General features: G+C 33.6%; 1 protein-coding gene across 1 annotated transcript in view; it reads right to left on the minus strand.

The window, feature by feature from the left end:
• Window positions 1-17,462, minus strand: part of ANOS1 (anosmin 1) — a 228,090-nt gene that overhangs the window by 98,681 nt on the left and 111,947 nt on the right. The window contains exon 3 of the mRNA XM_016424798.2: window positions 9,037-9,099. Within this exon, the coding sequence (XP_016280284.1) occupies window positions 9,037-9,099 (63 nt within the window). The remainder of the gene's footprint in view (window positions 1-9,036; window positions 9,100-17,462) is intronic.

Here is a 17,462-nt window from a genome sequence, read left to right on the forward strand (position 1 = left end):
ACTGTAAGGACTCTCTCACTCTTTGCCATCTTAGGAAGAGCCCTACTGTCCATTGCAGGGAAAGTCTCAATAATACTGGCTCAATGAAACCTTTGTTTGTAGATAATCTAAGAAGTCTATAATCCTCTCCATTTTTTTTATTACTTCACCACTGATAATATTGAGAATCATAGAACTAAAGTAAAGGGATTATCTAAACCAATGAGATTATCCACCCTTCAAATATAAAGCAGTTTAAAGAATAATCTCCAGCAACACCAGAGTAATCTTTCTTGTTGTAGATTATAAACTATTCAAAAGAATTTACATTTGATTTCAATCTGTTAACCATGTTTTCATTTTTAAAAATGAATCTGGTAAAATATAGTATACTTCAATTTATTTGACAATGAAAACATGATCTCTGATAATTTCCTCCATCATTTATCATTTTAATGAACCTCTTAAAGTGTTTTAAAGCTTCTAATTGTTATTGAAGTGAAGTTGCATTGTTCAAAATTACTTTTTTTTGTTCTAGAGAATTTACCACCTTTTCTAAAATAATTATGCATAATAATGGTGTTTAGAATAACAAAATATTTTCCATTACACTTAAAACTTAGCTAAGTAAATCAATACAGAGCCCTCAGAAATTTACTAGGTGTGTGACCATGGACAAGTCACTTAATCCTCTTTGTCTCAGTTCCTTATCTGTAAAATGAGCTGGAGAAGAAAATGGCAAACCACTCTAGGATCTTTGCCAAGAAAACTCAAAAGAAATCCTGAAGAATCAGATATGACTGAACAACAAAAATTTTATGAATATAAAGGAGATGGATGTCAGGAATTTTGTGGAGGGAATATTGAGAGTTGGTAACTGTTTGTATATGGAAACTTGCAGAAAAAAAAAGAGTTAAGAATGACTCCAAATTTGTAAACTTTGGTGAACAGGAAAATAGTAGACATCTCAATAGAAACCCCTGTATTCTAAAGATGAAGAAAAAGAAGTCCAGAAATTTAAAGTGATTTGTTCATGGTCATATAGGTAGTGAGTAAAAAGGTCAGGATTTTAACTCAGGTCCCCTGATTCCATCCTATATTTCCCCTACCAGGATACAGTCTGTGAATACGGACCATAAAACTATCATTCTTTAATACCATGGACTGTTATAGCTCATAATGCTGTATGAAGTATTTGTTAATCTTCTCCTCAAAAAATGGTAGTAATTTTCCATAACAGAAATTTTCATCTTAATCACATGGAAAGTAATTTGTCAAATACAAATATACATGAAAAAAATCTAATTTAATATGTTAAATACAACTAATTCTACTAGTAATAAAATACATGAGATTTTAAAATGTATCTCATTTTCATTTTTTAAGACTAAGATCAGTAAACTTCATGTAATTTTTAGAACTTTAAAGAGTCCTCTCAATTCTCAGTTCCTTAAAGAATCCCAGAATTTTAAAATTCCCATTGTGCCATTAAGAGACAAGAAAGTATGACCAATTTCTATACTTTTCTTCAACACTTTAGGTATTTGGAAGAAATCTGAAATTTGTTGGTTTACTTTTTTTTTTAAAGGCTAAATGCTTTGAAGAAGAAAGTTTTCATTCTCTGATTAGTAGATTTTCTTAAAGATCACTGAATAGTCATGGTATTCTCAGTTTGCATTAGTATAAAATTCTATCTAAAATTATCTATTTCATATGATTCTTAGCAAAGAAAGGTTATAAAGAGATCATAAAATAAACAAAAAAGTGAATCAATCAATAAGCTAAATTCTAATCGGATTTCAATTTTATCATCTCCATCATTACATGGAGATGGAAACTATGTGTTAATGGACATGCAATAGTCTTTTTATAAAATTTAAAAGGAAAATTATGTAATGTTACTCTACTGGTCTGAATGACCACATATTTTCCTAAATAAATGATATTGGAACCTCTTTATGATACTGTTCCCTTGACAGAAAAATTTGCTAAAAGGTGAGTCCATTTTGGACCATAGCCTATCCAATGATTGAAGTATCAAAGTATTTTATCCCAAGAAGTTCTCATCTATTTTTTGCTTGACAGAAGTCCCAAAGATAAATTTTGTAAAATTGTAGTATAAATCCCTTCTTCAAAAGTCTTAATTCTGTAAGCAATTAAATTTATCTCAACAAAATTGTAAAACATACACACGTGGCTTCCACACTGACTTTCTCAAAAACCTTTTTTTCCTCCATAGAGAGAAAATTACAGTAGAGAAAATTACCATTCAGATGTACTGAATTAAAAGATTACCTTATCAGGAAAAGAGTCAACATGTTGTATGCTGAGCCACCTAGAATAAACTGACATTTAGAGGTTTTTCTCTCCTCACATCTGGAACTCATTACATCTTGTCCATACTTATTTCTAATCAGCGCTTTTATGTACCTTAAAATGCTTTACAGAAGATCCCAGACAGGTGTAGGCTCTGGTTCAATTCCTAAAGAGGAATGTTTGATCAACCAACCTGGTTTTTAAGGCATAGAACTAAGGAACACAGCAGTGGAAGGAGAATTAGCATTCGAATAAAAGAAATCCCAACAGGAGACACTATAAATGTCTAAGTCTGCATTCTCAAACTCACAGGTGGTCTGCAGTAATGCTACAATTTGGAGTTCTATAGGAAAATGTATATTTAACTGCAAAAAAATAATAAAGATACCTTTGTGGCTCCAAAGAACTGAAGGGTCTCTCAAATGATATCTCCTGACTCTGGAAATGACAATAAGTACCCGTAGGGTCACTGTTTTGGGGTCTTGCTGATAGGGGTATGAGAAAATAGTAATTGAAGTACATGTTCGACAGGTATCGTTTAGAATTAAAACCTTCCCAAATGAATATAGTTTGGAAGATTCTCTCAATTTTTCTTCTTCACACCATATTGGGATTCAAGATTTGTATCCTAGCCATTTTATTTGTAATCTAGATGGCACAATGGATAAATATCTGAAACTGAAGTCAGGGAAATTTGGATTAGAGTCCAGATTCAGAAATTTACTAGTTATATGATCTGTGCCAGTCACCTAACCAACTCAGTGTTCTTAACTGCAAAATTGGGATAATTATAGCACCTACATCACAGAATTGTTTTGAGTATTAAATAAGATACTATTTATGAAATGCTTAGCACTGTATCTGCCAAATAGTCGATACATAATACTTATTGTTTTCTTCCCTCTTGAGTTCCCTTCCTCTGCATTACCCAAGGAGCAGTAGAGAATAATAATCCAAAATGGCCCCATGAGATATAAAAACTCATCTTATAAATTAAGATATAGAGATATAGGTAGATCTAGAAAGAGAGATACATGCACATGTACATGCAGGAGTTTTCAAAACTCTTAGTATTTGTTTATGTTTGGGAAGAATACAAATATCCTATTTTGCATTTACAAAATAAAAAGGAGATAAATTGGAGTATGATTTTAAATTCTGTACACCACAGTTGAACTTTAAGTTTCAAAAGCCCATTCCTTTATAATACAAAGAAAAGCTGAAGTGTGTCTAAAATGATAGGGAATGGGGAAATAATAACTTGAAAAAATCCCAATTTTATAAGAAAAAAAAAGAAATATACACGACCCACAAATATAAAGGTGAATGGATTCAACAATTCAATAATGTGAAAAAAGAATGATTGATCAGAAAAAATCCTACAATCTGTTGCTTACAAGAAATATATTTAAAAAACAAACATTAAAAACAAAATTGAAGAAATGAGTAAAAAAATTAACATGCACAAAGTTAATTTAAAAAAAGGAGGAGTTGCCATCATACTATCAGACAGAGCAGAAGCAAACATCTAACACATTTACAAAAGGATAAACAAATTATATTATGCTAAAAGGAAATATAGATACCAACCAAATATCAATAATAAGCTTATATGTACCAAACTCCTAGTAGCCAAATTCATAAAGGAAACATTATCCAAGTTTCAAGAAGACATACACAGTAACATGATACTGACAGGAGGTTTCAATGCCCCTCTAGAAGCTTTGAATGAGCCTAAGAAAAAATTAATCAAAAGACAAAAATGTTAAATTGAACAAATTTCTGGAGAATCTAGGGTAAAAAAAAGCTATAATCAGAGCAGCTTTATAGCTCAGGAGATAGAGAACCAGGTCTGGCGACAAGGAGATCCTAGATTCAAATATGGCCTCAAATCCTTTCTAGTTGTGTAACCCTAGGCAAGTCACTAAAGCTCAATTTCCTCCTAGTCTTCACCATTCTTCTGCCTTGAAATAAATACTTTATTTATTCTAATACAGAAGATAAGGGTTTAAAAAATAAATAACTAAAAACTAAAAATATAGCATCTTTTAAATGAGATGGAAAAATGAATATTTATCTGCATTACAAGGAACTTTTATATAAATTGACAATGTGCTACGGTAGAAAATAAAATGTAAAAAGGTAGAAATAACAAATATATACTCTACAGACTATGATGCAATAAGAACTAAAATTGGTTCATGGACTTCAAACAAAAGATGTAGACCTAAATGGAGACAATGAATATTAAATAATGAATAGGTCAAAGAACGACTCATAGAAACAATGAATAAATATGGAAAAGAAAAACTACAAGGATGAAACAATACCAAAATATCTGGTTTAAGTGAAAGCAATTATCAAGGAGAAAATCAATTCCTTACAATTACATTTTAACAAAATAGGAAAAAAAGAAGATTAATTAACTGAATTTGAATTTTAAAAAATAGAAACCCAACACATAAACCAACCTAAAATTAGCACAAAAGAGGAGACATTTAAAATAAGAGGAAAACAAAACTATAGAAATGATAACTAAAAACTTTTTGTAAATGTCTAATAAAATTGACCAAACTTTTAAGTTGAAAAAGAACATAGAAAATTAAATCAACAAACTAGTAAAATGTGCAAGGTGAAATCATAGTAAAGCCAGAAGAAATAAAAAACAATAATAGAAAGCTATTATGCACAGTTATATGTTAACATAACTAAAAACACAAAAAATAGAGGAAAACCTTCAAAATATCAAATTCCAAAAGTATTGAAAGACCAGACAGAGATATTAGATAGCCCTATCTAAGAAAAGGAAATAGATCTAGGTATAGAGGAAGCCTTAAGTAAGGGGAAAAACTCCCATATATTCCACTATCAATAGCAGCATTTTTTCATGGTAACTAAGAATTAGAAACAAACTATATGCCTATCATTTGAGGAATGGATAAATAAAAACTACTGCACTATAAGAAATGATATACAATGTCATGAATACAACGATACATAGGAAGATTATATGATCTGCTGTAAAGTGAATAAGGAAAATAAAAAGAAACAATACACACAACTACAAAAATGGAAATGGAAATATGACATACCAAAAATAATCAAAAGTAAATGTAACAAAATTACTAAGATCAAGTGGTCTCAAAGAGAAATCAGTCTTCTAAGCTACTCCCTTCTGGAAGTGGAGGTCTTATATATTGTATATGTATTTAGATTTTTTTCAACATATCAATAACTTCAGCTGACTTTTTTCTCTCTCTAAAGAAGTACAATTAGCCACATGGAATAGCTCTCTTGGATGAGTAGATAGAAGGACATGTGGAAAGTATGATCACATAAGAAACAGGAAATATCAACAAAAACTTTGTGTAAAACCTGCTTAGTGTGTGATTTAAAAGGACTCCCAAAGAACTGAAATTTACTAAAAAAAAAAGATCTCACGTGGAAGGAGAACTGAGTTTCTCTTTCAACTGTCTTGACTTCAATCACTACAATATGCGTAATGGGACAATACTTAATCATAATTGAGAAGTGGTAAAGAACTGCTGAACAACAAATAGCCTAAAGTAATACAGAGCCTTATGAATACTAAAATGTTCATCTATTTAATCAGAGTCAAGGAGGCATCGATTGGAAGGAAAATCCCAAAGAATTTGATCCTTACAAATAATCAATATTCTTGAAATGGGCCTTTAATATATATGTTACTTGGCTATGGATATTGTGGCCTTCTTGCCTGACTTTTCACCATTAATTTGCATCTACAGTCCCTACCCTTCAAGATTCAATTAACCTCTCACACAAAAGGAAACCAGAATTAAGACACGTAAGCAGAATTTTAATAAACTAAAATTGGAACAGAAGCCCTTAATGCTGCTGCTGAGAGAATAGCAATTATAGGATCTGGTCACTGCTCAGAATCTCAAGTGAGATAAGTTCTCTATTGACCTTCAATTGTGTTTTCCCTTCTCAGAGCCTAAATCTAGGAACACCAAAGCAACATCAGTGCTGCTTAGGAATAAACATTTGTAAAAAAGAAATGGAAATTAATGTGTATATTTTTGCTACACAATGAAGTCCTCTTTCATGACACCTAGAATATATTACAAAGTCATGCCTACTACAGTGATATGTTTGAGAATAGTAGGAAATGCTAACTTAGCCTACCTGTAAACTTGATCACACTTCAAATTCCTATTTTTACCTATCTGCTCTCTGTTCACACCATGTCTAGACAGCTCCTTTATGTTCCCTTTCCAGAGGTCAGCCAAAGGAAGCCTTAGCCCACCAGCACATGAAAGTGAGAAAGTCAGATTCACACATGCCAAAGAACAAAGGCCAAGATGAGAAGGAAAAACCAGGGGGGAAATGCCTGTAGAAATATGATATATGTGAGGGAACTCAAGTAAAACTAGGAAAATAGTGTATAGAACAAATGTGTGCAAAGGCGGCAGTATGATTAGATCATGTGGACACATATATGTCATTGAATCATAGAATATGAGAGCTGGAAGGCCCTTATTAGACATCTAGCCTGAACAATACCTGAACCATAGTTACCCATAGCAGAATAAGATTAACCTTTACAATAAAATCCCAAAGACATTATCCTCCATTTGCATAGAAAACCCTAAAGATAGAACACATTATCTACTAAGGAAACCTTTTCTGCATGGATTTCTTTTCCTTACATCAAGTTTAACTATATGTTTTTATAGTTTATGCCAATTGCTAACATTTTCTGTCTTCTGGGTCCAAGCAGAGAAAAAGAAAATTCTTCTTCCACAGACCAGTTCTTTAAATGCTTCAATACAGCTAGCATATTAGCTGATATTATTAACATATAATAATCACCATATAATATTAGCTAAGTCTCTAAGCTTCAGGGTAAAAGTCCTAGTTCCTTCAATTGAATGAATGAAAGAGAAAACAGTTTACTATATGCCAAGCACTGTAATAAGTGCTGGGGATATCAATATAAAAGCCCTATATTCTACTGAAGGAGGTAATATGCATAAGGAAGTATAGACAGGTATGGTCATTAGCCACCAAAAAGTTGCTGGGGTGTTGTGGGAAGCCACAGGTGATTAAGTTGTGAAATACCCCACCTAGGTTTTATTAAGTACCTACTATGTGCCAAGCCTTGTATTATGCTCTCAAGATTCAAAAAAAGGCAAAACCAAATGAACAAATAACAGTTCCTACTCTCAAGGAACTCAGCCTAACAGGGAAGATAGCAAGCAAACAACTATGCACAAACAAGATATTTACAGTGTGAACTAGAGGTTATCTCAGAGGAAAGTCACTAAGATTAAAGAGGTTTGGAGAAAGCTTCTTGTAGAATTTTGAACTTGAGCTACCACTTTAAGGAAGTTAGGTAAACCAGGAGGCAAATAGGAAGGGGAAGGTTATTGCAGCCAATGGGGACAGTATGGGAGTTGGAAGATGTAATGCCGTGAGAGAAACAGCTAGGAGGTCATTTTAAGTTTATCGTACATGGAGTATGTGAGGGGGATAAAGAGGAAAAGGACTGGAAATTTAGAAAGAGGTCTGGTTATGAATGTCTTTAAAAGTTAGTGGTCACACTGTAACAGCAATACTGTATAAAGATCAACTCTGAATGGCTTAAGTATTATCATCAGTGCAAGGATCCAGGACTCATGAAGAAAAAGAATATCCATTGCCATATAAGGAACTGACCGTCGAAATGCAGACTGAAACATACAATTTTCCCCTTATCACATTCAGAAGATTTTTTTCTGGTATAAATAATATGTTTCTTGTTTCACAATACAATGAACATGGAATAATGAATGTGCATTGTATGATAGCACATATAGAACCTATATAATTACCTGCCATCTCAAGGAAGGGGGAAGAAAGAGGGTAAAGAAGAGAACGTAGATTATCAAATGTCATAAAGTGATTATTAATCTGAAAAAATGTAAAAAAAAATTGGAAGCACCTATTGTAGATCATCTTCTCTAGGCGTTTAGGCATAAATGGAAGAGAGAAATAGGATAATAGCCAGTGGGGATCAAGTGAGGGATTGCTGGAGGTTGTGGGTGTGCCTTTTAGAATCAGCATATCTATAAACTGTCCTCTGGAGATGAGGAACAATTGAAGAGTAGTGAGAGAATAAGGATGATAAAAGGGACAATATGCTAGAAAGACAGGATGGAATGGGACCACCTGTACAGATAGATTGGTTTGCCTTGGCAAGGAGAAGCATCACCTCTCCATGTAATATAAGGATAAAGGAAGAGATTGTTACAGAAATATTTGAGTGAAATTAGATGAGGAATAGAGAAGAAAAGGGAGCTCTGCAAATGGCCTCATTTTTTTTTTCATTAAAACATCAAGCAAGTTTCTCAGGTGAGGAGGAAAAGGGAATAGAATCTGTGGGATGCATAGTAAGGAATGAAAAGGTTTGAAAAAGCCACTTAGGTAAATGGGATAGTAAAATCTGTTCACCTTTCCCCATACCTACTTACCACTTAGGTTTCCTGTTATTTCATGGATTAGATTGAGGAATAAGTAGCAAGGTTACCACATTTTTTTTAAATGGCAGAAGTTAGAAAATATATTGCCCTCTGTTGTCCATTCCCAACCAGAAAAAAAAAGAAAAGAAAAATGTCCCTTTTTGAAAGTCATAATCTGTCTGAGAACCTTTCATCTTGATTTCTCATATCATAAATTTATAGGACTAAATGATGAAGAAGTATTTCAGAGTTGGCATACCTCACAAAAACTTTGGCATTGATTTTTCTTTAGTTCCCATGATTCTTTGCAGGGTTCCAGGCACTAGGAAGAAATGGAAAAAGCATACATTAGAAACAAACAAAACAAAAAATAATACCAATCTAAACATTTTTATACCTTAACTCCATCCAATTTAACTTGGAAAAAATTCACAAAACCTTTTTTTGAGTTTCATATTAGTATTGCATTCAATGCATAATAAAGCAAAAGCAGGCTAAGTGAATTTGATCAGTCATAGAATAGAACACAGAACATTTCTAAGAATGGAAATATATCAGCACAGTGAATAAAAAGTTAAATGTTATGAAAAAATTATAAAGATGCAACAATATGGGATCGATATGTAAAATTGTATTAGCGCAAGAGAGCAATGTACAATGGAAAGAATTCTAGTTTTGGATGCCTGAGTTCAAAATCTATTTCTTACATTTAGTATCTATGTGACTATAGTTTACTTACTTAACCTCTTTTATCTCTTAAGATATAAAAATTTGTGTAGCTCCTATTTTATAACTGACTTGCTAAAAATGCAGGGTAGGACTCAGGGTGCCTTTTTATACTTGTATTGACTTTGTCATCTTCTTTTATGATAAAAAATGAGAAACTGAATTTTGTCAATAAAGAAATGGGCTGAAAATATTTTCTAAGGCTGCATACTGATTAATATTTAATGTTTATTTAAATATTATTATTTTAAGGTCAAACATCAATTTCACAGAATATCATAAAATGACAGCCCAGCTTTTTTTCAAGGTGGAGAAGGAAAGATATTTGGCTCAAAAAACAACTATCTACTTTGTAAGAAGAACATTTGCATTCTCTATTTCATAGCTCATGCCTCTGGAAAAAAGATTTGCTTTCAGTACCCAGAACAGAGGGTCTTCTTTGTGATATTTACCATCTACAGAATATATAAGGAGTCTCAAAAGTCTTAGTGCAGATTAAGTTTGAACAAATTTAATTAATTTAAGCTGCTCTGATACTTTTGAGATTTTTCAGTCTGACCCCATTTGGGGTTTTCTTGGCAAAGATTGTGGAGTGGCTTGCCATTTTTTTCTTATAGATGAGGAAAATGAGGCCATAAGTGTTTAATGACTTGCCCAGGGTTACACACAGCTAGCAAGTATTAGAGGCCAGATTTCAACTCAGGAAGATGAGTCTTCTTGATTTCAGGTCTGTCACTCTTTCCATACACATGATAGTGTAAATATATAAAAATTTACATATCTAAATTCTGAGGCTATAATACATTAATTAAAATATACCTGTGAGGGAACAGCTGGGTGGCTCATTGGATTGAGAGCACAGGACATCTTAGGTTCAAATCTGGGCGCAGTCACTTTCTGGCTGTGTGACCTTAGGAAAGTCACTTAGCCCCCATTGCCTAGTCCTTACCACTCTTCTGACTTAGAACCAATATTGGTTCTAAGACAGAAGGTAAGGGTTTAAAAATAAAGAAATAAAACTAAAGAAATAAAATACTCCTGTAAGGTAGATAATGCAAGTCTGGCATTTGACATATACCTTCACTGGCTTCTCCCTCTCACTCCAAAATTCATTTTCAAAATAAAACGTCTTTGGGAGAAACATTGCTCTTTTTTTGAAAATTTTAATTAATTAGTCAATTTGGAACATTATTCCTTGGTTACACAAACCATATTCTTTCCTTCCCCTCCCCTCCCCTTCTTTCCTCATGCCTTCCTGTAGCTGATGCTCAGTTCCACTGGGTTTTACATGTGTCCTTGATCAAAAACTATTTCCATATTGTTATGTTTGCACTAGGATGATCATTTGGAGTCTACATCCCCAATCATATCCCTTGACCCAGGTAATCAAGCAGTTCTTTTTCTTCGGTGTTTCTGCTCTCATAGGTTTTCTGGATGTGGATAGTGTTCTTTCTCGTAGATCCCTCCAGGTTGTTCAGGATCACTGCTTTGGCACTAATGGAGAAGTCCATTACATTTGGTTGTACCACAGTGTATCAGCCTTTGTGTATAATGTTCTCCTGGTTCTGCTCCTCTAACTCTGCATCAATTCCTGGAGGTCATTCCAGTTCACATGGAATTCCTCCAGTTCATTATTCCTTTTAGCACAATAGTATTCCATCACCAGTAATATCACAATTTGTTTAGTCATTCCCCAATTGGAGGACATCCTCTCATTTTCCAATTTTTTGCCACCACAAAGAGCATAGCTATGAGTATTCTTGTACAAGTCTTTTTTCCTTATTATATCTTTGGCGTACAAACCCAGCAGTGCTATGGCTGGATCAAAGGGCAGACAGTCTTTTAGCACCCTTTGGGCATAGTTTCAAATTGCCTTTCAGAAAGGTTGGATAAATTCACAACTCCACCAGCAATGCATTAATGTCCCAACTTTGCCACATCCCCTCCAACATTCATTGCTTTCCTTTGCTGTCATGGTACTCAATCTGCTAGGTGTGAGGTGATACCTCAGAGTTGTTTTGATTTGCATCTCTTTGATTATAAGGGATTTAGAAAACTTTTGTATGTGCTTATTATTAGTTTTGATTACTTTATCTGAAAACAGCCTATTCGTGCCACTTGAACTTATCAATTGGGAAATTACTTCAAGATGACGGCTTAGTGGGAGCAAAAATTCAGACCTCTATAAACCCTTCCTCACTGATCAAAAACGCAGCACTTCCAGGGTACTGAAAACCAAATCTAACAACAGGACAGAGTTAGGGAACTCTCCTCTTGCACCCAACTTAAAAAATATGTCCCCCAAAAATCCTGAACTCTAGAACATTTTGGTTTAAGGGGAAGGAAGAAGTAAAGTCCCAGGACCCATCCCCCATATTCAGCACTAAGCCTCCAGCAGTGGCTGGAATCTCTGGGTGGGCAAGGGCGCTAGGCCAGAGGGAGAATATTGCCAGCAAAGCTGTGCCAGGCTCAAGCCTTAGAACACAGGTGGTGTAGAGGCAGCTGGAAGAGAAGCCCAGAGCAGGCAGTCCGGTCTCAGTGGAAATGCTCCATCTTGCCTCCCCCCACCCCTTTTGTGGAGGTTTTGGTCTCAGAGCACAGCCAGCTCTACAGATCAACTTTTCCCTGGCTCAATCTCATCAATAAGGGCAGATAAGAAGCTTTCAGAGGGCAAAGAAGTTCAAGCTCCAATATCCCTCCCCCACAGACTGATCTGAAAGGCTGAAACAAACTACAGGCAACAACCTTGACCACAGGGTGGGAAACCCAGTACCTTCTCAGCTTCTGCTATCAGCTAGGGAAGATCAGACTACCTGACCAAACAGCATAACAGAGAAACCCCTTCAGGACAGAACAGCCTAAATTCACAGATCCAGCACAAAATGAGAGGAGCAAGATTACAGGCAACTACAGGGGAGGAAGAAATGGAAAATAGGAGTAAATAACAGAAAAAAAAGAAATTGCAATCAACAGCTTCTATCCAGGCAATGAACAAAGAGCAAATGAAACAGAGGATCAAAGAACACCAAGCAAAAACACAGAAACTCCAGCAAAATGGACACAGGCTTTAGAAGAACTCAAAATACAACTCAATAAACAATTAAGAGAGGCTGAAGACAACTGGGAAAAGAACTTGAAAGCCAAAATTAATCAGCTTGAAAATAAGGCAAAGGAAATGAAAGATGAGGCAAAGAAGATGAAAGATGACCTTCAAAGAAAATCAGACCAGAAGGAGAAGGATGACCAAAAAGCCAGGGATGGAATTCATTCTTTAAAAACTAGAATACAACAACTAGTAGCAAATGACTTCAAAAGGCAGCAGGAAACTATAAAACAAAATTGATAGAATGAAAAAATTGAGGAAAATATGAAACACCTCATCCACAAAACAGAATATGTAGAAAACAGGCCCAGGAGAGGAACAATGCTCTAATCCCAGTGGGAGGGGCAAATAAATCTGTTCTGGGTTTAAATATCAGCACAAACACTTGTGTAGGGTCAGCTAGGTGCTACCTAGTGGATAGAGCACTGAACATAAATAAAGTCAATGGCCTCAGGTGCTCACTAGGTTAGTGACCATAGTCAACTTTAACTATTTATCCCAGTTTCCTCATCTATAATATAAGCATAATAATAGAGCCTACATCCAGTAATCAAATAAGATAATCATTGTTAATCTCTTAACACAGAACCTGGCACATAGTACACACTATAAAATATTACCTATTATTATTATTGCTCTTAGACTTTGGCCACCTCATTTAATTATTCTGAGCTTTGGTTTCCTTATTTACCAAATAAGACATTGGATTATATAATATGTTAAGTTCTATAAATCTATAAATCCATGGTTCTCTTATCTTATGGAAATTATTGTCATATTATTAATTAAGACTTTTCAGAATTAATTTATGGGTTTCCTAAAATTAAGTCAATGTCTTTCCAGAAGCACCTAGATCCTAATCAATAACAGAGAACAGGTACTTCTCAACAATCCATATTGCCTTAAACATACAGTAAACAATATAGAGATAATCCAAGGAGTGTCATCCATCCAGTTGCAAGAAAATGTAAAGATCAACATAGTAATTCCCCAGTAAATGTTTTTTCCCTGTAGTTTAACATTTCCTTTATACTAGAAAGCAAAGAGGAGAAGGATAGCTTTGACAAAGCATTTTATCTTTTCCCTATAATTTTATTTTTACAACTACAGGCATGCTTTAGTTTTTCATTTGTTTTTAACTAGTTTATTTGTTGCATTAAAGTTCCCAGGGAAAAGTTCCTACACTCTCAACTTGTACTAGAGAAGTCATCATATGGTAAATATATATATATATATATAACTACGTCGAATATTTCATTTATCAGTTCCTTCTCTAGAGGTAGACATTCACAGTTATTCTTTTAATTATATTTCATTTGCCATATATAATATTATATTGATTTTGCTCTTACTATAAGGCAGTAATTAATACAACTATCTTGTACTGGCTAAGAAGTAGAAAGCTTCATCAGTGAAATGAGACATACCATAAATAGCAATAAAAGCTCATAGAAATCTTAGTTTTGAGAAGGAAGATAGTTTTGACAAAGCATTTTATCTTTTTCTCATTATTTTATTTTTACAATGCTTAGCATGCTTCAATTTTTCTTTTTTTTAAATGTTATGTTGTTACATTAAAGTTCCCAAGAATCTCCCTTCCTACCTTAACCATACTAAAGAAGACATCATAAGACATTTGCATGTATAAATATATACATATGTATATTTAAAAACTTCATTTTGTCAAGAAATGAGCTGAAGATATTTTCTAAGGTTGCATACTAATTAACAATTAATAATTCTGTACATCTTTTATATATGTGTATGTTTATATATATGAGTATGTATATATGTGTATATATACAAATTAATTATATAATATATACGTATGTATTGTATATGTATATGCTGACTTTGTTTGTGACTTAATGCTTTACCATCATTGTAGGCATAATGTTCTAGATTCCAGACTTAGCACCACGACACAATGAGGCATAATGTAGTATTTTGTTGGAAGGTAAATAATAATCAATAATTTCAATGTATATAATAATAAAATTAAAAAGAAGGTAATTTCAAGGTGACAAAGGTAAGAACAGCTGGCAGAATTATGAAATACCATGTGTTTGAGGTAATACTTCAGGTAAATTTGAAGGAAAATAAAGATTCTTAAGATTTTGAGATACAAGTAATGATGAGTTAGCAAAACGATTAGCTGCACAAAAATGACAAATTTATTGTTATGTTTGAGGTCAGTAATTAGGCCAACTTGGCTGGACCAAAGGATTCATTAAGGAAAGTATTATATTAAATATTATTGACATCTGGGTGATATAGTGGCTAGAGCACTGGACCTAGTTGGAAAGACTTTGGTTCAAATTTGGCCTGACAATTACCATCCACATGACCCTAGGCAAGTAACTTAACCTATGGTTGTTTAAATTTCTTCAACTATAAAATGGGGATAATGATAATACTTACCTCACAGTATTGTTGTGAGGATCAAATGAAATCTTTCTAAATTAGCTATAATTCCTACAATATAGTAGTTTCTATATAAATGTTATTCATTTAACATTATTATTGCTATTATTCTATTATTAATAATAATTATAAAATTATTTTATTTTGTTTGAGGTAATTGATTAAATTATGTTTAATTGAATATTGCAATTAAATAACTAATAGTGTCAATAATGATAGTAATGATAATATCATTAGTAAAAATATAGGTTAAGATAGATTTTGAAGACCTTTAAATAGTAAACAGGTGAGGATTACTTTATACTTTTTAACCAGTGAAGCTTTTTAACCAAAGAGATTTCATTGTATAGCAGACTGATCTATGTAAGTCTTGATTCTCCTGGTCAGTGGAGACCTGTTACTTGGGTTACAATACTAGAACTACCTCCTAATGATTGGTAGATTGAATCATAGGAGGAGATATTCTTTTTGAAAGATACATTCCTCTGCAGTTTTTGAAATGACCTAAAAGACCCTTTAGGTTGTTGTTTTTGCTGTTTACTTTTTATTGCTTTTTTAGCCTTTGACTTTGTCTCTTCTGCTGAAGTGCAGAAACATTTTTGAAGAGGGAATTCCTTTCTTTGATCACGCCAAAGAACAATAATAGCTACTTATATTAAAACATTTGTCAATGGTAGACATGTGCTTGTGTGTACCCTGAAAGGATGAGTTCAAGGATATAGCATCTAAATGTCAAACTACTATGGGGTGGATGATGGGAGTTTAAATTCCCTCGAAAGTAGGTATGAATTGCTCTTCTTGCCAAGGAAGTAAAATTTCTTGCACAGAACCAGCTTTAGGAATTGCCATGTGGTTAAATTCAAGTCAGAGCTCTTGAGTTTGAATTTTTGGGCACAAGACCACAATAAGTAGAATATTATTTTTTCAATAGCATGCTCCTAAGAAAAGGAAGAGAATCATTCAGCAGCTGAAGAATAAAACCAGTATATGGGGATGAAGGGAAGAGAAATATGAACCATGGCACACCTCCTATCACCATGAGTTCCCTGCATAAGTCCAAATAAATCCATGTGAAGAGAATGTTTGTTCCATGACTCTTGAAATTTGATCAAGGTGACAATGGGTCTATTGGCCTCGATGAAAGCTTTAAATTTCTTTATTTGTACATGGATCCCTTATCAAAGTACCTTCTCTGGGCATTAGTGTAGGGATTAGCAAAGCATATTCCATACCTGATATACATACAGTACATAAAGTGATTATAAAGTTTGAGAACTCTCACATTCAGACATTAAATTTAGACATGAACTAAATCTAAACTTTGTTACAGTGATTTCCCCAGACTATACTGTTGAAATTATAATGAGGCAAAGACAGAAACTGTCTATATTTCACTCAGGTTGCCAAGATCTGATCTAGTTTGTGTGAAGTCAGAATCTTTGGGATGCAATAGATGATAGGTTACCTTGCTTTGGCCAAAAGGTTATAGAGTAGGTTTAAGAGAGACTAGAAGCATCAAGAAAAACTAGCAGGCTGTTGCAACAGTCCTGGAAAGAGGTTATGAGGATCATGGAAAATGAAGAGATGTTAAAGAGATGTAGAGAGGCCAATTAAAAACTTATCGACTGCTGGATATGGGGGAGATGGAAAGAGAGTGAGAAGCACAAAATAACTCTACAGATGTGAACCTAAATAAATGTAAGAATAGTAATGTTCCTAACAGAAAAAGAGAAGCTAGGATAATGGAAGCATGATGATCTTCATTTTAGACAGGTTGAGTTAGAGGTTTCTATGGGACATTCAGGTAGAATTGTCAAAAAGATAGAGATGTGGGACTATAAACTCAGGGAAAAGGCTATGTAGATTGGAGAGTCATACGCATAAATAGGGAAATATTGAGCACATGAGAACTGGTGAGGTCATCATTTAGCTGCTTCTCTTCCTCTCCCTTAACTCTACAAACCACCCAAATTCTATATTCTATATTTACTTCTAACCATCTTCCAAAATACTCAGACATTCCTGAATCAAAACAAACCCATTCTAGTCTACTTTGGCCAGTTTTCAAAATGTTAATGATAGCTAACTATAGCTATCAAGTTAAGATTCACACCTATTCAATTCTACATCTCTTTGGTGTACCACACAGCCAAATTTATTTTAAAATTATAAACTTCTATTTTTCTTTGCAAAAAAAATCAATTAATTCTGTTTCAGATAAATGTGCATGTATATATGTACATATAGAGTATGCCTCTAGACACTAACAAAAAGATAAAAATTATAACTTGTTATTTTCCTACCATCTGAAATACTTGAGTAATGATTTGTAAAAATAATATATATGCCAAGATTTGCATATCAATTTATTATAGCTACTTCTGGGATTTTAAGCACATATTCTACTTTCCTTATTTCTAATAACAACTTAG

Source organism: Monodelphis domestica, chromosome 8 (genome assembly GCF_027887165.1).
Source record: "Monodelphis domestica isolate mMonDom1 chromosome 8, mMonDom1.pri, whole genome shotgun sequence".
NCBI lineage: Eukaryota > Metazoa > Chordata > Mammalia > Didelphimorphia > Didelphidae > Monodelphis > Monodelphis domestica.